The sequence below is a fragment of the Lethenteron reissneri genome, chromosome 2 (genome assembly GCF_015708825.2).
Source record: "Lethenteron reissneri isolate LAM-NWPU_2019-01 chromosome 2, ASM1570882v1, whole genome shotgun sequence".
NCBI classification, from domain to species: Eukaryota; Metazoa; Chordata; class Hyperoartia; order Petromyzontiformes; family Petromyzontidae; genus Lethenteron; species Lethenteron reissneri.
Window position 1 is genome coordinate 13,070,014 of NC_083780.1, and position 22,118 is coordinate 13,092,131.

The 22,118-nt window shown below is 46.7% G+C and overlaps 1 protein-coding gene across 1 annotated transcript in view; it reads left to right on the plus strand.

Moving 5' to 3' along the window:
- The window catches only part of LOC133341865 (short stature homeobox protein 2-like), a 50,506-nt gene extending 34,824 nt beyond the window's left edge, over positions 1-15,682 (plus strand). Inside the window, exons 3-8 of the mRNA XM_061550661.1 lie at positions 7,989-8,085; positions 8,982-9,157; positions 12,593-12,650; positions 12,987-13,069; positions 13,828-14,002; positions 15,485-15,682. Of these exons, the coding sequence (XP_061406645.1) occupies positions 7,989-8,085; positions 8,982-9,157; positions 12,593-12,650; positions 12,987-13,069; positions 13,828-14,002; positions 15,485-15,573 (678 nt within the window). The 3' untranslated portion in view covers positions 15,574-15,682. The remainder of the gene's footprint in view (positions 1-7,988; positions 8,086-8,981; positions 9,158-12,592; positions 12,651-12,986; positions 13,070-13,827; positions 14,003-15,484) is intronic.
- The last annotated feature ends 6,436 nt before the right edge of the window (positions 15,683-22,118 follow it).

The following is a 22,118-nucleotide window of genomic DNA, read 5'->3' on the forward strand; positions in this document are numbered from 1 at the left end:
AGTTCTGGTGCTAATTAATATTCGCATTACTGTAAGCTATAGGATTATTTATAGTAATTGCTACTTAAAAATTATTTTGTCTCATTATTATTAGATTTGATTACTATTATTACCAGTAAATATTATTCATTATAATTGCTATTAGTTATAATTAATCTCACGATTATTTATAAGAATTATATATTCTAAGTTCAGTATATGTAGTTCGTTATGATTGTTGTTATTATGATTATTGCATATTTGATACGAGAGCCATCGGCGCCAGGAAAAGTTAGGTGTAGGTACAAGGAGGCGCTGTTTTTAGAATTATTGCAACGATAATTATCAGTAATTGTTATCGTTCAATTATTGCAGGTATATACAACTTGTATTACTTTATTTCTAGTAGGAATTGTTTATTATTAATATTGGACTTAATTTTAGTGATAATTTTTCTGAGTAATGTTAATTGTGAGTGGTTATTGCTCATACTGCTTATTGAAAAAAACTCAACTATTTTTTATTTTACCAGGTAATGCCCACAGCTCTTCTTCAGAAGCCACCTGGCCAAAAATGATCCTTCAACAAAGTGGCTTATCGCGTGTAAATGTATTGCATCCAAAATCTCTAAACGCGTGATGTTGATTCTAAATGTGGAGGGAAACCCCGGAGGATCCAGATAAAAATCCACGCGACCACGGGGAGAGAGACACGCAAACTCCAAATATACAGGCGTCAGGGTCGCGATCGAACCCACCATGTCTTGTATACCAGGCGAAGTATTTAACATTTCGCCATCTGTGGCGTATGTATGTTGAGTTTTTTTCGCACCGTACGTAGCCAACCATGCTAATCGGAGGTGCGGGGAAGGACAACGATTTTGATTGTTAGCTATGATTGTTATGATTGTTTGTGTTAGCTATGATTGCCTTGATTGTTTGTGAGTTATTATAGCCAATAATGCCTATTGGCAATGACTGCTGAAAGATTGTTAGCTACGACTATCGTTCGCAATGATGATTTGCTTTGTGCTTAGGTTGTTATTCTCCTACCCCTGCATCTCCGATAAGTACGGTTGGCTACGTACGGTGCGAAAGAAGTTCAACATACATACATTGAGTGTGGTTTTCGTTAACAACGCTAATTTACAACGATTACAATTGATTTGATTGATAGTTTGATTTACTGTTGGTGATGATCGTGAGTTCGAGTTTTTGATTGTTCTCGACTGGGCATCGTGAGTTACGTTCATCAGGATGAGGTCGGCGTGAGCGGCGTTGGCGAGTGAGATTACTCCGCTTCTTGTCGCGACATGAAGAGGATTTCTTACTTGTCGGCAACGCGAAATTAACCGAAAGAAGCTCGCTGCTGAAGGTAAGACCGTGGTGGTGGTGGTGATGGTGATGTTGATGATGATGACGATGATTGTGGTGGTGATGCTGATAATGATGATTGTGCTGGTAATGATGATGATCGTGGTAGTAATGATGACAATAATGATGATGATGGTCATGATCATTGTGGTGGTCATCATGATGATGATGATTATGATAGTGATGATGATTATGATGATGATGATTGTGGTGGTAATGATGATGATAATAATGATGATGATGATTGTAGCGGTAATGATGATGATGATGATTGTGGTGGTAATGATGATGATAATGATTGTGGTGGTAATGATGATGATAATTGTGCTGGTAATGATGATCGTGGCAGTAATGATGATGACAATAATGATGGTGATGATGATAATTGTGGTGGTCATGATGATGATGATTATGATGATGATAAAAATGATGGTGATGATAATTGTGGTGGTCCCTATAATGATGATGATTGAGGCGGTAATGATGATGATAATAATGATGATGATGATTGTGGTGGTCATGATGATGATGACGATGATAATATAATTAGACGGTCATAGCACCGATGGTGACTGTTACGGTAAAGACGGCAGCTGTGATGACACGAGAAGTGATGTCGTGAAAACATAAAAAATATCCAAAATATAAATAATTTCTAATTGTCACGTTTAATACAAAGCATTGTATGCTTATTTAATAATCACTATCATAAACAGTATTATAAATTATACAGCATTTTTCTTCTTGGTTCTTTCAGTAAAGTCACGTAGAATGGAAATAATAAAAGAATAAAAATAAAACATATTATTATATTGTGTTTTAATCTAATTATTTTATTATTTCTATTCTACGTGACTTTACCGAAAGAACCAAGAAGATGAATCCCTGCAGTCACGAAAGCTTTAAATCGATATGTATACAGCATTTGTCTCTGTGTGTGTAAAGCGTGATGAGCTTCTTCAAAAACGTCGACGAGCGTTGCCTTCCTGCTGTTGAGCTCTGTCCGTGATGTTTACTCACAACTCCTTAGTCCAATGTTAGTCTGTGGGCAATGTTAGTCTATGGGCAGTGTTAGTCTGTTAGTCTGTTGTGAGTCTATGGGCAATGTGAGTCTATGGGCAGTGTTAGTCTATGGGCAGTGTTAGTCTATGGGCAATGTTAGTCTATGGGCAATGTTAGTCTATGGGCAGTGTTAGTCTATGGGCAGTGTTAGTCTATGGGCAGTGTTAGTCTATGGGCAATGTTAGTCTATGGGCAATGTTAGTCTATGGGCAATGTTAGTCTATGGGCAATGTTAGTCTAGGGCAGTGTTAGTCTATGGGAAATGTTAGTCTATGGGCAATGTTAGTCTATGGGCAGTGTTAGTCTATGGGCAGTGTTAGTCTATGGGCAATGTTAGTCTATGGGCAATGTTAGTCTATGGGCAATGTTAGTCTATGGGCAATGTTAGTCTAGGGCAGTGTTAGTCTAGGGCAGTGTTAGTCTATGGGCAATGTTAGTCTATGGGCAATGTTAGTCTATGGGCAGTGTTAGTCTATGGGCAGTGTTAGTCTATGGGCAGTGTTAGTCTATGGGCAATGTTAGTCTATGGGCAATGTTAGTCTATGGGCAATGTTAGTCTAGGGCAGTGTTAGTCTAGGGCAGTGTTAGTCTATGGGCAGTGTTAGTCTATGGGCAATGTTAGTCTATGGGCAATGTTAGTCTATGGGCAGTGTTAGTCTATGGGCAGTGTTAGTCTATGGGCAATGTTAGTCTATGGGCAATGTTAGTCTATGGGCAGTGTTAGTCTGTGGGCAATGTTAGTCTATGGGCAGTGTTAGTCTGTTAGTCTGTTGTGAGTCTATGGGCAATGTGAGTCTATGGGCAGTGTTAGTCTATGGGCAGTGTTAGTCTATGGGCAATGTTAGTCTATGGGCAATGTTAGTCTATGGGCAGTGTTAGTCTATGGGCAGTGTTAGTCTATGGGCAGTGTTAGTCTATGGGCAATGTTAGTCTATGGGCAATGTTAGTCTATGGGCAATGTTAGTCTATGGGCAATGTTAGTCTAGGGCAGTGTTAGTCTATGGGAAATGTTAGTCTATGGGCAATGTTAGTCTATGGGCAGTGTTAGTCTATGGGCAGTGTTAGTCTATGGGCAATGTTAGTCTATGGGCAATGTTAGTCTATGGGCAATGTTAGTCTATGGGCAATGTTAGTCTAGGGCAGTGTTAGTCTAGGGCAGTGTTAGTCTATGGGCAATGTTAGTCTATGGGCAATGTTAGTCTATGGGCAGTGTTAGTCTATGGGCAGTGTTAGTCTATGGGCAGTGTTAGTCTATGGGCAATGTTAGTCTATGGGCAATGTTAGTCTATGGGCAATGTTAGTCTAGGGCAGTGTTAGTCTAGGGCAGTGTTAGTCTATGGGCAGTGTTAGTCTATGGGCAATGTTAGTCTATGGGCAATGTTAGTCTATGGGCAGTGTTAGTCTATGGGCAGTGTTAGTCTATGGGCAATGTTAGTCTATGGGCAATGTTAGTCTATGGGCAGTGTTAGTCTAGGGCAATGTTAGTCTATGGGCAGTGTTAGTCTATGGGCAGTGTTAGTCTATGGGCAATGTTAGTCTATGGGCAATGTTAGTCTATGGGCAGTGTTAGTCTAGGGCAGGGGTCGGCAGCCAAAATAACAAGAAGAGCCATTTCTTTCCAATTCGGTACAAAATTCAGTATTTCAAGAGCCGCAATGCATCTGAGTACATACTGTACATACGTACATATCGTCAAGAAGCAGCCCGTAAAGAGCCGCATGCGGCTCCGGAGCCGTAGGTTGCCGACCCCTGGTCTAGGGCAATGTTAGTCTATGGGCAGTGTTAGTCTATGGGCAGTGTTAGTTTATGGGAAATGTTAGTCTATGGGCAGTGTTAGTCTGTTAGTCTGTTGTGAGTCTATGGGCAATGTTAGTCTATGGGCAGTGTTAGACTGTTAGTCTGTTGTGAGTCTCTGGGCAATGTTAGTCTATGGGCAGTGTTAGACTGTTAGTCTGTTGTGAGTCTCTGGGCAATGTTAGTCTATGGGCAATGTTAGTCTATGGGCAGTGTTAGTCTGTTATGAGTCTCTGGGCAATGTTAGTCTATGGGCAATGTTAGTCTGCTGTGAGTCCGGGTTCTCCAGTGTTTCCCTCCACATTTAGAAGCAACGCGCCTTTAGAATAATGTACATTTCCACACGATGATGGTGAGCCACTTCGTTGAGCTATCACCTGTGATCGCCAGGTCGCTTCTGAAAGAGAGCTACATAGCTCAGTGGGGCCTCACCTGGTCAAGTAAAAGACTCATTTGAAAAATAAGAATAGGCTTTACCCTTTCTGGCAATAAAAGTGATACTGGCAAAAAAGATTCCATGATATAGCTGCTCAACCCGAGCTATAAATGATCTGATACGGGCATTGTCTTTGTACTGTTCGCCGTTTGGCGTTCTCTGGTCTGACATTGGTGAGACTAGGCCACAAATTAATGTCTGTCGTGTAGGCCAATCAGTTCCAAAGACAATGCACAGAATATCGGAGCATGATTATTTGCATGTTCACCACCCATCCTGTGTGTGGTTAATGCAGACCTGATTCCTTGCAAAAGGTTTCCTATTTGGCGTTTGAACATCCTAACACCTCCTGTTTTATTGTCAGAAAGGGTAAAATAAAACTCATGTTATTATTCTTGATTTGAAGCTTTCGTGACTGCAGGAATCCATACTCTTTGGTTCTTTCGGTAAAGTCACGTAGAAGGGAAATAATAAAATAATAATAAAACATAATAAAATAATATAATACCATAATAAAATAATATAATATAAAATAATATAATAATATAATAAAATCTTTCGGTAAAGTCACGTAGGTAGAATATAAAATAGATCATGACGTTTCGGGCGCAACACAAGCGTCCGTCATCTGGTGGGAAAGCATGGTCTGCTGCTGAGGCAGACTATTTTACAGGTAGGAACAACAGTTCCACACTGCCCACCAGGGATTATTTGTCTGTCTACGTGCATGGCCCCGCCCCACCAGAGCCCTCCCATTGGCTCGTGGGCGCCGACCAATGGGAGCGCTGGGTTGGGGTTGGTAGAGGGGGGGTTAGTGGTGGGGGGGGGGGGACCGCCGCGACTCGGGCCAATGAGGAGACGGGCGATGTTCATTCACAAAATGGAACTGGGGGAGGGTGGCTCCATTCATAAAATGGAAGCCTTGAAAAGGAAACAGCGGATGTTTTTGCCTCGTGTTTCTTTCGACATTCCCAGCCTAAAGGTGATTCGGTTTGTCCAAAAAAGCAAATGTATTCCTTGTAAAAAATAAAACAAATTAATGCATTTCTAGGTTAACATGAAACATATAAATTAACCCCGCCCCCCCCTAATAAAAAAAATACTTTACGGAGTATTATATGACAATGCATATTACAGGTATGAGCAACAGGTTCCACACTGCCCACCAGGGATTATTTGTCTGTCTGTCGTGCACAAATGCGCTGTCCAACCAAGTTCCTACCTGGCCACTCCGAAGGAACGTGTTTATTTTCTTATTGGTTCTTTCGGTAAAGTCACGTAGAAGGGAAATAATAAATAATACAAATAAAACATAATAAAATAATTCTCACGACGTTTCGGCCCCAAACGCAAGCAGCCGTCCTCAGGTGAAGACCAAATTGAACGTGTTTATCTTTTCACACTTTGATACTGGCAAAAAGAAAAGAGTCCCATGATAAGACACTCGTCTAAAATACAGTTGACACGTGGCGCCCCACAGCCGCAGGTCGACACGAGGGATGGAGGAACTCGCTCGGTTCGTCCGCGCCTCCTTCGCGGGTGGAGGACGGAGACCGCGACCCAGCGGGGTCCGGCACAGAGGTGGGGCGGAGACCAGCCGAGTGGAGGCCCCAACTGGGGACTCCAACCCATGTGAGTGAGGTGTGAGGTTAGACGAATGATGCGACGTGGGAGTCACCGTTCGTTGTGGGGTTTGTGTCCCGTCTCTTCCTCTCTCTCTCTCTCTCTCGCTTTCATTCATTCATTTTTTTCATTGCCCACATATCCACTGGTTCGTTCTTGTTGTTTACTCCCCCGATTCACGTGCTTTAAGCATTAATTCACTCACTTCTCCATACATTCAATGATTTCCTTCATTCATTCATCCATTCGCTGGTTGTCTCCCGCATTTACCGCCTCACGCCTCCACGTTATAATGAATTCACTCTAACGTTCATTGATTTACTCATTCACTGCTATATTCACTTACTGGGGCATTCCTTAACAGACACCTCCCACCATTGATTCCTTCACTCTTCATTCACCCGGACTCATTCACCTCCTCACCTCCGCATTCACGTATTCACTCCTTCACCAGTCGTTCACTCACTCTCTCCTCGTTAATTTCATCGCCTTGAGCCTTAATTCTACCTGTCACTCCTCCATTCAATCCTTCACATCATCCCTCCATATTCTTGGTTCTTTCGGTAAAGTCACGTAGAAGGGATATAAAATAATAAAAATATAAAACAATAAAATTATCACGACGTTTCGACTGCAACACAAGCAATCGTCATCAGGTGTCAAATCCACAGCAAGACATTTTTTTATTTTTTCAAATTTTCTTACTGTGGATTTCACACCTGATAACGATTGCTTGTGACTTTCCGGAAAGAACCAAAGGGTATCGGAGACGGACCTCGGCCGATTTAAGTCCGCAACCAACGTTACTCCACCGTGGGTTTGTATCGCGCGCGCGCGCGGTCATTGTGGACCAGGCTGAGAGCATCACCGCACGACACTCGAGGACCCCGAGTTTAATCATAACTCACAGTCGACGTCAGTTTACGGGTCTTTGTGTAAATGCCGTGGGTGAGCGAGTCTGTGGCTCTCTACGTACGTATAGTAATAGGTTTTTACCCTTTCAACTGGTACAAAAACGGACACCTTTATACAAGGCATCATGTTTTTGCAATAACCACAACACAAGCAGTCAAAATGCAAACAAAAAGAAACAACTCTGATGATGATATGCACTGTCCTTGAAGTTGATTGGTCCACACCCGAGACAGCTTTTCTTAGAGCCTAGTCTCCATTGGTGTTGGACCAGATGACGCCAAAAGGCGTACCAAAAAACATGATGCCCTGTATAAAGGTGTCAGTTTTTGTACCAGTTGAAAGGGTAAAACCCTATCACTATATTTTGCCACTGGTAAAGGAGATGTCTCATAGTGTAAAGTCTCTACGTAGGTCTATGGGTCTATTTTTATTTGCATACGAGTCACTGCCTACCGCGCTGAGACCATCAAACTCACTGCACTAGAGGACTCGGTTGGATCCGCGGGTGCGTGCGTGCGTGCGGGTGCGTGCGTGCGTGTACGCACAGTTGAACTTCTTTCACACCGTGCGGAGCCAACCGTGCTAATGGGATGTGCGAAAACAACCTCAGCTCTGAACCCGCGGGGTCCCAGCGGTGGCGGGGTCTGCGATACGCGGCCCACGGCGCGTTGTGACGGAGTCGCTGGGTCAGACGGACGTACAGGCTGCTCCGGCTCGCGTGTTTACTTGCACAGACGCCCGCGGCGTAGTGGAGGAGGAGGACGAAGAGACTCGGAGCTCTGCCCGGTTTGGTCCGGGGGCTCAAGCAGCAGGAGCAGCAGCAGGAGGAAGAAGAGTTACTAGAGGAGGAGGATTTAATAGAGCAGCAACAACTGATGAAGAAGACGTTGCAGCAGCAGCAGGGTCAGGACCTTGGACAGCAGCAGTAGCAGCAGGAAGAGGAGGCGTTGTGCCTCGGACTGGAGTCGGTGCAGCAGCAGCAGCAGCAAGAGGAGAACAGCTGAGACCCGCAGCAGCAGCAGCAGCAGGGTCAGAACCTTGGACAGCAACAGCTGCAGCTGCAGCAAGAGGAGAACAGCTGAGACCAGCAGCAACAGCAACATCAGCAGCAGCAGCAGCAGCAGCAACATCATCATCAGCACCAGCAGCAGCAACATCATCATCAGCACCAGCAGCAAAGTCAGCAGCAGCAATATCATCAGCAGCACCAGCAGCAACGTCAGCAGCAGCAACATCATCATCAGCAGCAGCAGCAACAACATCATCAGCAGCAACAACATCATCAGCAGCAGCGGCAGCAACATCATCATCAGCAGCAGCAACATCATCATCAGCAGCAGCAGGATTGGGGCCACGGACAAGAGTACGGTCAAGAATAGCAGCAGCAGCATCATCGTCTCCAGCAGCAGCAGCGGCGGAAAGACGAATGGGGCCACGGGTAACAGTGGGATCAACAACAACATCATCAGAATCACGTACGTATGTATGTATGTTGAGCTTCTTTCACACCGTACGTAGCCGACCGTGCTAATCGGAGGTGCGGGGGAAGGACAACAACCTAAACACAAAAAGCGGTCCAAAATAAATGTGTTCGTGCGTAGCTCCAGTGGCTTCCTAATATCGCAAGCGAGAGGGTTCCAGACGGCCGCAAAATCGCATCTGAGAGCGGTGACCGCCGCACTTTGTTCAACGGCGAGCCAAAAGCCGGGAGCATGAGCGGAGTTCGCGCGATGATGGTTTATGCACCTTGACGAGCTCAGCAGCAGCGAGGTATTGCGGTCTATTTGTGGCAGCAGCAGGAGGAGGAGGAGGAGAAGGAGGGTCAGGGCTGCGTCGCTCACGTCGTTGCCGAACGAGCTTCTCTGCGGAGCAGCTGCAGCAGCTGGAGCGCGCCTTCGACGAGTCACACTACCCCGACGGGGGCGCGCGCCTCGCGCTCAGCGCGCGCCTCCACCTGCCCGAGACGCGCGTCCAGGTACCGCAGGCACGGCCACGGCCGCAGCCGCAGCTACAGCTACAGCTGCTGCTACTGGCGAGGGTGCGGGTGGTGGTGGAGCCGTAAGCCCCCCCTCCCTCTCCCCTCGTGGGCTCCGACCCGCGACTTCATGTCAACAGGGCCCCGCGGCAGAGCGCAGCAGCCCACAAACTTATAAAGGCCCCCGGAACGCAGTGTTACAATGTTGTATTCCTCGCTGCGAACATCTTAGCGGCACTAATCGGCTACTAGAGGACGATATTTTTTTTGTATTTTATTTTGTTTTATTTTTATTATTGTATTATTTCCCTTCTACGTGACTTTACCGAAAGAGCCAAGAAGATAGAGGGCGATAGTTTAGACCTGGGAAGACCACGACAGATGATAGTTTTTTTTTTTTGGGGGGGGGGGGGGCGGTGTCAGATCGCTTTAGTAAAATGCGTCGTAAACCCTCCTCCACCCGACACGGCCAATTCGTAAAGTTGCCACGTAAGCAACAGCAGCCGGGTGGTGCTGGAGAGCGATCCGCACGCATTTGGCACGACGTTTCGTTGGTAGCTACGCCTCGCATCATCAGGCAGTCGCCAGAAATCTGAAAATGGCGTGTGAAGGCCACTTTATAATTGCACCGTTGTTGTTATGATTTCGCTTGTTTATCCAAGAAACCATCACCGAGCCCCATGACTATTTTTCAGGAGGGTCCTGCCAAGTGTTTGCAGTCGGGGGGCGATCGTTACGATGTTTAATCCCAAATGAGAACGAACATTTGCACGATGTTACCGATTTCGCCGCATCGCGCGCTTTCAGATGCGCGCTTCTGCGGCCGTCTGGAGTGCTCTTGTTTTCCATATGAGGAAGCCACTTTTAAATCTAGATTGAAAACTCATGTTTTGTAGGACTGCTTTTTTGTGTTTAGTTTGTTGTCGTTCTCCGCGCACCTTCGATGAGCACAGTCGGGTACGTACGGTGCGAAAGAAGTTCCACATACAAAGCAGCTCTGAGCACACAGTCAATGCGCGCAGTCTCGGTGCGATCAAGCTTTTAATATCGACTGAGAGTCCAATTCAGCTTCTCCCCAGTAAGGGAAGATGTCCCACACGCCCCAGTCGTAACCCCGATGACAGCCGCAGCTGTAGACATGAAGTAATGACAACAGCCGCAGCTGGTGCCGCACACGTGAAGCGTGGGGGACGAAAGAACAATGAGCGTGCCCCGGGGGGGGGGGGGGGGGGGGGGCTGTGGTGTACACGGTAGCGTGGTGGTGGTGGTGTACATGGTAGTGTGGTGGTGGTGTACATGGTAGTGTGGTGGTGGTGGTGGTGTACATGGTAGTGTGGTGGTGGTGGTGTACATGGTAGTGTGGTGGTGGTGTACATGGTAGTGTGGTGGTGGTGGTGTACATGGTAGTGTGGTAGTGGTGGTGGTGTACACGGTAGTGTGGTGGTGGTGGTGGTCTAAACGGTAGTGTGGTAGTGGTGGTGGTGTACACGGTAGTGTGGTTGTGGTGGTGTACATGGTAGTGTGGTGGTGGCGTACATGGTAGTGTGGTGGTGGTGTACACGGTAGTGTGGTGGTGATGGTGGTGGTGATGTACACAATAGCGTGGTGGTGGTGGTGTACACGGTAGCGTGGTGGTGGTGGTGGTGTACACGGTAACGCGGTGGCTAACGCACTGCGCTACCCGAGTCCGATTCCCACTCACGACTCAACAACAACAATAGTGGCGAATATCTTGACCCGGTCCTCAGCCTCCCCTATGTCTATTCGGCCTCAACTGAGCACCTGGTGCGTCAATATCAACATTGGGGAGACAAAGGCGGCCGAGCATAGAGTTGGCCACCATCCTCCTCCTTCCGTCTTGCGCCGTGCCGGCCTTCATGGGTGCTCGCTAACAGCACTTGCCCCAACAGTCTGTTAAGGCTATAAGGGGGATCTTTGGGCGCCACGGTAGCTAGGAGATGTTAACTACCTCGCCTGGTGTACAGGAGGTCGTGGGTTCGATCCCGACTATGACGCCTGCTGTATATTAGGAGTTTGCGTGTCTCTCTCTCTCTCTCATCATCATCACGGTGGCTAGGAGATGTTAACTACCTCGCCTGGTATACAGGAGGTCGTGGGTTCGACCCCGACCCTGACGCCTGCTGCTGTATATTTGGAGTTTGCGTGTCTCTCTCTAATCATGATCATCACGGTGGCTATGAGATGTTAACTACCTCACCTGGTATACAGGAGGTTGTGGGTTCGACCCCGACCCTGACGCCTGCTGCTGTGTATTTGGAGTTTGCGTGTCTCTCTCCACGTGGATTGTTATCCGAGTCCTCCGGAATTTTCCCTCCACATTTAGAAACATTCGTTTCGAGTAATTGGCTGCTGTACATTTCCATAAAAGCCACTTCGTTAAGCTATCATTTGTGGCCAGGTCCCTTATGAAAACGAGCTATATAGCTCAGTGGGCATTCCCTAGCGAATAAAAATGAATACGAATTTGATTCAAGCAAGCCTGACTCTGCTAATGAGACACTGGATGTCAAAACCGGTCCAGAATTGTGCTTGTACTGCATCAATTCTGCTTCTGCTGAAATTATGCAGCCCGAGAAAAATTGGAAGACAGACATGGGAAAAGAGACATTGTGTGCTTATTTTTAATCGGTTAAAATATCCTAAGCGATGCAGGAAAAACTCAAACTAAAGCATTTTTTTATTTCACCAGATACACCGAGCGATGCAGCTCTTTTTTCAGAAGCCACCTGGCCACAAATGATAGCTCAACGAAGCGGCTTAATGCGTGGAAATTTATCGCAGCCAAATCACTCTAAACGCGTGATGTTAATTCTAAATGTGGAGTGGGGAAAACCGGGAGGACCCGGTGAAAAATCCACGCGACCACCATGGGGAGAGACACCGCAATCTCCACACATACATATTCTTCGGTTTTTTCGGGAAAGTCACGTAGGTAAAAAAAATATTCAGGGCCTACCTTGGCTCCTCCCACCCTCAACCAGTATATATATACAAGGACTGTTTTCTTGGAATTTCTCTCACTTGATACAGCTATCGTGCTGTGACGGTTCCACCTGAAGACGGAAGCTTGTGTTGCCTCCGAAACGTCGTGATTTTTATTTATTTTTATTTTACTTTTATTAATTTTCATATTTTTTACCTACGTTACTTTACCGAAAAAACCTAAGAATATGAATCCTTGCAGTCACGAAAGCTTAAAATCTAGAATCCACACATACAGCGGGCGGCAGGGTCGGTGTTGAACCCACGACCTCCCGTATCCCAGGCGAGCTCGTTAACATCTCCTAGCCACTGTGGCGGCCCTGCACAGAAACGCCCCGGGCTACCCAGGGTGGTTGCCTTGTTTGTGTTTTTGCCGCTCTCTTGCCAGTCAGCCGTATCGCTTCACCGCGTCTCGCTGCCCGCAACTTTCAGGTTTGGTTCCAGAACAGGCGCGCGAAGTGCAGGAAACAGGAGATGCAGACGCGGAGAGGTGAGGCTGCAGAGACACCGACGAGCTAGAGGGGCAGGGAGACGCAGAGACGGACGACACGGGAGACACGAAGGCAGGGAGACGCAGAGACGCTGGGACACACAGAGGGCGGGCAAACACAGAGACGTGGAGACACGGGAGATACAGAGACGTGGAGACACGGACAGAGGGAGACTAGGAGATATGGAGACAAACACCTGGACAGAGAGAAACTCGGGGTGACAGAGACGTGGAGACCACGCTGTTATAGACGATGATGGTAGTGATGCATTGATGGTCACCATTATGATGGTGGTGGTGGTGTTGATGATGGTGATCGTGTTGTTGGTGTTGTAGGCGTGATGTTGAGGCCGGGTCTGGACGGGCACCGCGTGGCCCCGTACATCCACATGGGAGTCACGAGGTCGCATCATCACCAGGTGAGAACGCAAGGACAAAGCCCCCCCGGGTAGCCTTAGCAGCAAGTGGCTGGAACATTGCGCCACGATGCCATGGCAGCAGGGTTCCGATTTCCCCGGCCACGGTTAACATTCAGCAGCGAGTGACATCGAAACTGGTTCCGGGCCTCCCCTAGGTAGACTCAGCCGTGAGTAACCTGGTGCAGCGTGTAAAACGTCAGCACTGGGGTGACAAAGGCGGCCGGGCGTGGTGCTCGCGACGCCACCCACTCCGTGCACCGTGCGAGGCGTCTTCTTCATCATCACGATCCATGGTGCAGATCGCCCCCGTAGGTGTCTCCACTGCAGATATCGTCATTTAATGACTTTTCTCTCGTGCCTTGCAGTGCCAATAGGCTCATGTTAGCGCCACGTCTTCCTGGCACCGATCTCTGATGTCGTCTGCTAGGTGATTCCTCTCTAATTGCACTTGCCCCATAAGTACGTTGAGGCTATACAGGGGGGTGCATCTTTGTGACTTTCAGTTTAGCACGTGCTCAAGTTGTAAATGTTGTCGTGGGTTTACTCTCCAACACACTGGTGTGCTGACCTCGTAACGAATTGGCGTGTTTTGTTTCACGCGACAAACCTTACAAAGTGGCCGTGTCGGGTGGTGGCGGCTTAAACGACGACGACATTGACATTGACGCGATCTGACCCAAACACCTCCATCACGATGGATCTCTGTCTCCGACACGAACGGGAACTTCCATCCACCGGGCGCCCTGCACACACACAAGGTGCCCGCTCACCTGTGCTGCGACCACGTGACCCGGCGGCGGCCCCCCCAAAGTCCCAGCGTAGAGCTCGGCGCTGGATCTGGAGTCGAACCGGCGACGTTCCAGTCCTGGGGCCTCCTCCAGCCGGTGCCGTTCGCGCTCGCCCTGCCCCTGGGACTCGCGGCCGCGTCCGACGGTGAGGAGAGCCGCAACGCGCCTCGGTCCTCCAGCTAGACGTGAAAGTCCTATACTCTTAGTTTTTTCGGTAAAGTCACGTAGATAAAATTTTTAATTTAAATTAATAAAAATTAAATAATAAAAATCACGTTTCGGAGGCAACACAAGTCTCCGTCATCAGGTGGGACCGTCACAGCTAAATTTGCTGTATCAAGTGAGGTGAAAGTCCTCTCCAGCGAGACGTGAACGTACAATCTGTTCTCCTATAACGCTGCGTGTTGATTTTATAACGCGAATTGGACAGCAAGGAGATGAATTGCATCAGGGAGATGCGAAATGGATATAACGCTACCGAGTGAGCAGAGACGACGTGGCGCGAGTAGGAATGCGCGCTTCATGCGGCTGCCCCTGGGGATGCTGCTGGATGCTTCTGGATGCTTCCGGACGCTGCCCACGCGCCTCAAGTCTTCGTGCCGCCTGCGCGCGCATCTCGCGCATTATCGCGGATTGTGCTTCACACGCCCCCCCCCCCCCCCCCAATATGTTTTTATTACGCGATCTTTTAATTTTTTATTACAACACGATTTTTTATTTCTTTATTACAACGCGATCTTTTTTATTATTATTTATTACAACGTGATTTTTTTTATTATAATTTATTACAACGCGATTTTTTTTATATTTATTACAACGCGCTTTTTATTTATTTATTACAAGGCGCCTTTTGTTATTATTTATAACAACGCAAATTTTATTTATTTATTACAACGCGCTTTTTTTTTATTACAACACGATTTTTAATTCTTTTTTATTAGAACGCGTTTATTTATTACAACGCGCTTTTTAAATTATTTATTAAAACGCTACTTTTTATTTATTTATTACAACGCGATTTTTTTTTTTTACAACGCGATTTGTAAGAAAAATTCTTACAACGCGCTTTTCCCATAACGCGGTTTTCTTCAGGAACACACCAACCGCCGCGTTATAGGAGAGCGTGGGCCGTGCCCCGCACATAAACCGCTTGGCTCACAGTCCCCTGCAGTGGCTCGGCTCGCGCGTCCACTGCTTGGAAGGCGCCTCCGTTCGAATCGCCCGAATCTTCACTTCAGACTCGCAGGAGCAGCAATCCGATTCGCTCTGAAGCTCTTTGACAACCGCATCGGACGGGGTCGGCAAGTTACAGCAGCAAACCAAGCTTCAAATCAAGATTTAACTAAATATAAATAAAGTTACGAATTATATGTCCGATTAATCGAGATTAGGCAAGGGCAGCAAAAACAACAGTCCCACAATAAAATTAGAGGGAGTTTCTCTAGACTATTAGAGGATACTTGGCCTACTCTTCCACATACATACACACGGAAAAACAACATAGTCCACACGCTGGTGTCTATGCACATGTAGGTCTTCACCCTGCAGTAGACATATCATTGCTGCTGCCGAGGATGATGATAACCAACTCAAATTGAGTTCTTCTACCCGCTGCTGTCTTCCGCAGGAGCCCAGATCTCCTCCGTCTCGAAGCGTTCGAGCCTCGCGGACCTGCGGATGAAGGCGCGGCACCACGCGGCTTCACTGGGGCTGTAAGCGGCCGTGCTAAGCCAGCTCGGCTCGCTTCTTTTGTCCACTGCGAAAGCCGAAGCCGTGCCGTGCCGCGGACGTTTCACGCGACAGCATGACGCTGTCCTCGCAGTGCACCGATGGAAATTATTAACCAAGGCAATCTTCTTCTTGGTTCTTTCGGTAAAGTCACGTAGAAGGGAAGTAATAAAATAATAAAAATAAAACATAATAAAATAATTCTCACGACGTTTATTGTGTTTTATTTTTATTATTTTATTACTTTCCTTCTACGTGACTTTACCGAAAGAACCAAGAAGATGAATCCCTGCAGTCACGAAAGCTTTAAATCGAAATTCAAGGCAATCTTCTTCCTTCGCATGACGGCTGATGTAGATGCAGAAGCAACAACTTAAATTTCACATCAAGCCAGACAAGCGCTGCAGGAGGAGCGGAGTGGCATCGCTGCGATGTTCTCCTTCGTATTTGTGGATCGGGGCATTGCGTCGTGACACGTTGTACTCCGGTCTGTTCTGGATGACCAGTCGCACACTGCTGCAGAGTTTTTAATTTTGCTTTTGTGCATCAGGTATCCGCATCTGCTGCCATGGTTTGTGCAGTGGGTGCGGTTATGGGTGGACCGTGAGCTTCGTGGAAGATCAAACCCAGGGATACACCCAGGCTGTCTCGTGAGGCCAGAGTTTCACGGTTTTTTGTCACGGCACGACTCGGCACGGCAGTGGAAAGTCACCAGAACCAGGTGATCCAGTGACACCAGAACCAGCTCATGTGCACGAGGTCAATCATAAGGAACCCCAAGGCTGGCTTGTGTCGGTGTGCAGTGATGTAAACATGTCCAAAGCGGTCACTCGGTTTTTCACATTCTCGATTAATTGAACAAGGAAACCAAAATTTGGATGCTGGCATTCAACCAATGAGGGCACAGACTGCATGAGCAGATAATCCAACCAGGCAGCAAGTCTCACAAAGTGCCGCTTCATAAGCGGGTCAGGTAATCAGGCAGCCAATCGGATATCCATTCAATTACACAGCCTGCCAAAAAGCCACTCGGAAAACTCCGCACATCAACCTGATCTTAATCATCACCGTACGTGGGTGCAATTTACAATGGATAAACCATTCCTTGCCAAAGGAACGAGGATTTTCCACAGACTTATCAGAGCCTCCAGTGAACGTTAAGCAACACACACGGAGGGCTTTGCAAGACGAAAAAATTAATCTCCAAACTTTAAACTTTTATTAAAAACCACTTCGGTCTACGACTCAAAAACTCGGCTGATTAAAAAAAGGGGGTGGGTGGCGGAGTGGGGGATTTGTTTGGGAGCGGTTGCAAGAAATTAAAAAAGCAGACCCTCGGTAGACGAACAAACGAGCCAGGTCTTGCAAAACTTTGTTGTAAGAGGTTCACGGTTCGAGATCCTCTGCCGCCCTGGTAAATACCCAACTATGCTGAAATTAATCATGTAGGCCGCGCAGCATTTTTTGGGGGAAAACCCCGAAATGTCGCGATGAATGAGGGGCAGTGCACGTGCACAGACGTTGCACGCGGGCGCCATCTTTTCTTGTTGTTCAAGAACGACGGGACATTGTGGCGCGATGTTTGTTACAGTGACGCGACATTGTAACTGCATGTGCCGTGCTGGTTTCACGGCGATTGAGTAATTTGTTGAGCTGTTTCGATTTTGTTAAGAGATTTCCGTGACAGTAAATACCTATTAGCCCACAGGGCTTCTAAGTTTAGTTTGTGATCATCAGTACGGTTTGTCCCTTCTACCCGAGTTGTAAACCGTTTACCGGTTTCAATTTCATCAGAGGATCATCGTTGACATTACAATTCTGATACCCTATAGGGCAAATCAGTATCAATTTCAATCACATTGGGGATAATCATCATTGACAATGACAATAGAACCCTGGTAATGTCAACACACGTGTCAGTTTCAATATTACTGGGAATCATCAGTGCAATATGACGCAATGCATGTCTTATCACTTCCCGACACGATAGACTACTGCTTTCAACCATGTTAGCGGTCATCATCGACACGCTGCAGCGTCTCTGTACCTTACAAGGCAACTGTTGTGCAACCAGTTTCAATGTTCTTAGAAATCATCCCCAGCCTGTGGCCATGTTTTTTTTTTTATCCATTTGCTTGATTGGGGGGGGGGGGGAGATTCGGGCAGATTGTCTCGAGAACGCCATCTTTCTCCTAACGCCATCTTGTCAAATGGCATGAGGACGCCATCTTGTCGAAGTCAAGTCGGACCCAAAATGGGGTCTGCACCAGTGTTCAAAAACGCTTTAATACCTCAGGAAATAATGTAAACTACATGTATAAAATAATTACTACGGCGGTACATTTAATCGTTTAAAAAAAAGGAGAAACCCAAACTCGGGCGCTCAATTTGATTCCAGAACTCACTGGGCCTCACTTAAGAAGCACGAGATATAACTCTATTTGTTCAAATCTAAGTTTTCCTGGATTTTTTTTCTTATTATATACGTGCAAGTTGAGTAACTTTCCGTTTTTTCAAAACGAAATTTGATTCTCTTCTCCACGGCCATAATTACTGGCGAACTTGTACAATGCGGTTTCCCGATCACAGCCGTCTGTGATTGGATGAAATGCATGCCATTTTCCGTGATGCAAGTGTCCGTCATCTTCCTCATCACAGCTGCCTGTAATTGGATGAAATGCATGCCATCTTCCCCATTACAGCTGCCTGTGATTGGATGAAATGCATGCCATCTTCCTCATCACAGCTGCCTGTGATTGGATGAAATGCATGCCATCTTCCGTGATGCAAGTGTCCGTCATCTTCCTCATCACAGCTGCCTGTAATTGGATGCAATGCATGCCATCTTCCCCATTACAGCTGCCTGTGATTGGATGAAATGCATGCCATCTTCCGTGATGCAAGTGTCCGTCATCTTCCTCATCGCAGCTGCCTGTAATTGGATGAAATGCATGCCATCTTCCCCATTACAGCTGCCTGTGATTGGATGAAATGCATGCCATCTTCCTCATCACAGCTGCCTGTGATTGGATGAAATGCATGCCATCTTCCGTGATGCAAGTGTCCGGCATCTTCCTCACGACAGCTGCCGGTGATTGGATGGAATTTAGCACGTGTAGTTCATTTTGCCTACAAAAAACTGTATTACATCCTAAATGCATTGATTTCACTTGAAAAAATTATGTGCACCCTTATTTATCAAATTACTAAATAGATTTTAATCAAATGGTCTTTAGTCTGGAAAAAAAACTGAATTTGAAACTCTTCATGTCTTCGAGAAGCCATAATAGGTTTGAATCATCCTCAAGTATGTGAGGGTGGCCATTTTGAAACCATTGTAACGCCACCGAGGTGCGACAAATTTACGTGAATTGGTAAACACGAGTTCCTGTATAATACTTGATCCATAATGAAGGTTTTTTTTGGGTTAGATCGCATGAATATAAACGTGTCGTTAACCCGCCACCACCCGACACAGCCAATTAGTAATGTGTACTCTTTGGTTCTTTCGGTAAAGTCACGTAGGTATAAAATACGTAAACAAAACATGCCTATCAGTCACTACTTCAGCATACCGGTGTTGTTGAGTAAAACGAAATTACAACTTGAGTACGACGTTTCGCTAATAATTATAAGCAGCTTCGTCGGGCAATTTGCCGGATTCTGTTGTGTGGTGGAATGTTAACGATACATTAGTACTATGGGGACCTCATTTGCCAGTAAAAATATGATAATTGGTTCTTTACCCTTCTATCTGGCAACAAAACTGACACCTTTTTGCAAGGAGTCATGTTTGCATAGACCGCAATACCTGCAGTCATAATACAAACAAAAGAACATAACTCTGATAATGTGCACTGTCCTTGAAGTTGATTGGTCCACACCCGAGACAGCTTTCCTTCGAGCCTAGTCTCATATGGGTTGGACCAGATGACGCCAAAAGGCGCATTTTGGCGTCATCTGGTCCAACCCATATGAGACTAGGCTCGAAGGAAAGCTGTCTCGGGTGTGGACCAATCAACTTCAAGGACAGTGCACATTATCAGAGTTATGTTCTTTTGTTTGTATTATGACTGCAGGTATTGCGGTCTATGCAAACATGACTCCTTGCAAAAAGGTGTCAGTTTTGTTGCCAGATAGAAGGGTAAAGAACCAATTATGATACATTAGTATTTAAAGATCTAACCCAAAAAAATACTTTATTATGGATATTGGTCGTGAAAGTCTGCGTGTTAAACTGTACTACCACTCGCTACTTCATCCTGCTGGCTGGGGCCGTGGTTAACGTTCAGCTCACAACGGGAAGCCCGCGTGATTAAACGATGGCTGCCAGTCAACTCCACCAATCATACCGGCTTAGGTAAAACGGGTACCAACCACTTATTCAAAGAGACCGGCTCAATCCATGGGACTGTGGAATTTCCACCATTGGCTTCAGGATGCCACAATTTTTGTTTTGGGGGGTTTAAACTTGTACATGGTGCACCCTCTATTTATTTAAAGGGTGCAACAATTCAGCCACCTACGCTTTCAAGTACGGACTAGGATTTGATGGAACACTCATTTTGTCTCTTAGAATTGGCGGGTCCAGGGTAACAATCCGCACCAGATCGAAAACACAGGGGCCCCTCTGCTGTGTATAGGCATGGCCTGTTACGAGTGGCCGGATGGCAGGGAAGGGCACGACAACAAAAACCCTTTGCCAGCCAATCACAACAGCAGTGGTGAGAAAGTCGGTGACCCTAGGGGTCTTTGGGCATGGCTGAGTGGGTACATTGAGTGCTGGGTTTTTTTGGGGGTCAACCGTTAAGAAATAAAAAAATATCTAAATGTGGAAAAGTATACAGACAAATCAGGAGCATGCTTTTATCGCAAAGTCAAAATGTTTTTTTCGTTTAGTTTTTTTTTAGCACAAATCAACAACCACGACGATCCCACATATACAGTAAAAAAAGAAATGCAATAGTTAGCGCAAAGATAAAAGTCCAACGATTTTGGTTCAGGCAACGACGCATAGAGAACGGAAATCGAGCAAAAAAAATGCAATCAGGGCCACGATGGAACCCGCTATTCGGTCACAGAATTGAGGCCACCGAGATGCGGGGAAGCAGGGGAGGGGGGGGACTGAATGTTGGGTTGCCACCTCTGGGGTACAAAAAGCCAAGATGTATACGGTGGGAATAATCTCACAATACCGGTTGAGGGAGACCGACATGCAAAGGTACTGTCTTGAGTGGTGTCTAATCAGAAAATGGAACAAAAAAACTGGACTTATGTCCTGGGAAAGACTTATAAGATTTACCCCTGGACAACTACTTCAAAAGAGAAAATCCTGGCAAAACCAGCAAAGGTGGCAAGCCTACCGTACTTTGATAGGGGGGGGGGGGTGGAAACAGTGACTGGTTTCGGCACGGTCACGCGCGCGGCTGCCTACACACGCGCACGGGATGACATTTGATTTGTTTTTGCCCAAATCTCACACACGAACCACTTGGCTCCCAAAGAGGCTGTGGCGACAGCAGCGGATGTGATTAGACATCCGCATCGTCGTTTCCCGTTGGGCAAATCTACCAGTGAACTGTGGGCAGGGCGTAAAACCACACCACTTGTGTGAATTCTAGATTTGAAGCTTTCGTGACTGCAAGGATTCATATTCTTAGGTTTTTTCGGTAAAGTCACGGGCATTGGCCACATCTTGACACGGGACCCTTGGCAACAATGTCTGTCGATGCTCTTTCAAACGAAAACCCGCTGTGCACTCCAAGATGAAGAGGGCGCCACGGTGGCAAGAGAACTACCTCGCGCCTGGTAAACAGGAGGTCGTGCGTTCGATCACAACCCCGACGCCTGCTGTATATTTGGAGTGCGCGTGTTCTCCCCCGTGGTCGCGTGGATTTTTTTTTCTCATCCAGGTCCTCCAGTTTTTCCTCTCCACAATTAGAATCAACATGCGTTTAGAGTATTTGGCTGCTATAAACTTCCACGTGGTGATAAGCCACTTCGTTGGGCGATCATTTGTGACAGCCAGGTCATCTCTGAAAGAGCTATAAACAGCTCAGTGGGCCTTACCTGGTAAAATAATGGTTTAGTTTACAAATGCAATAAAGTATAAAAACCGCTGTGTTGTACTGCTTTCAGTTCCCTAATTCCAAGCCGCAACGGCTCCAAATACTTCGCGACCGTTGCCATCGACACCCCCGACTTTGCGGGCCACGACTCGCAATGAGCGACGTGGGACAAGGTGCGGGTTTGGTGAAGCGCATCGTTGCGTGCGACGGAAGCGACCGATACGGGGGGGGGGGGGGAGATTGCAGGGCTCTGCCTGGAGCAGGAGCGGATATAGCCGGCGTTGCGACAATCTTACACACAACTCGAAGCTGTTGCGGTCCAGTTATAAAACCACGCACGGGTGTCAAGATCCTCCTGTAAATTTTGAGTCTGGAGACTCGACTTCGACAATGCTTTCTTGTGTAAACAAAGAGGGGGGCAGGGGGGGTGGAGCAAATCTGTAAACGAAACAAAAATGTACATTT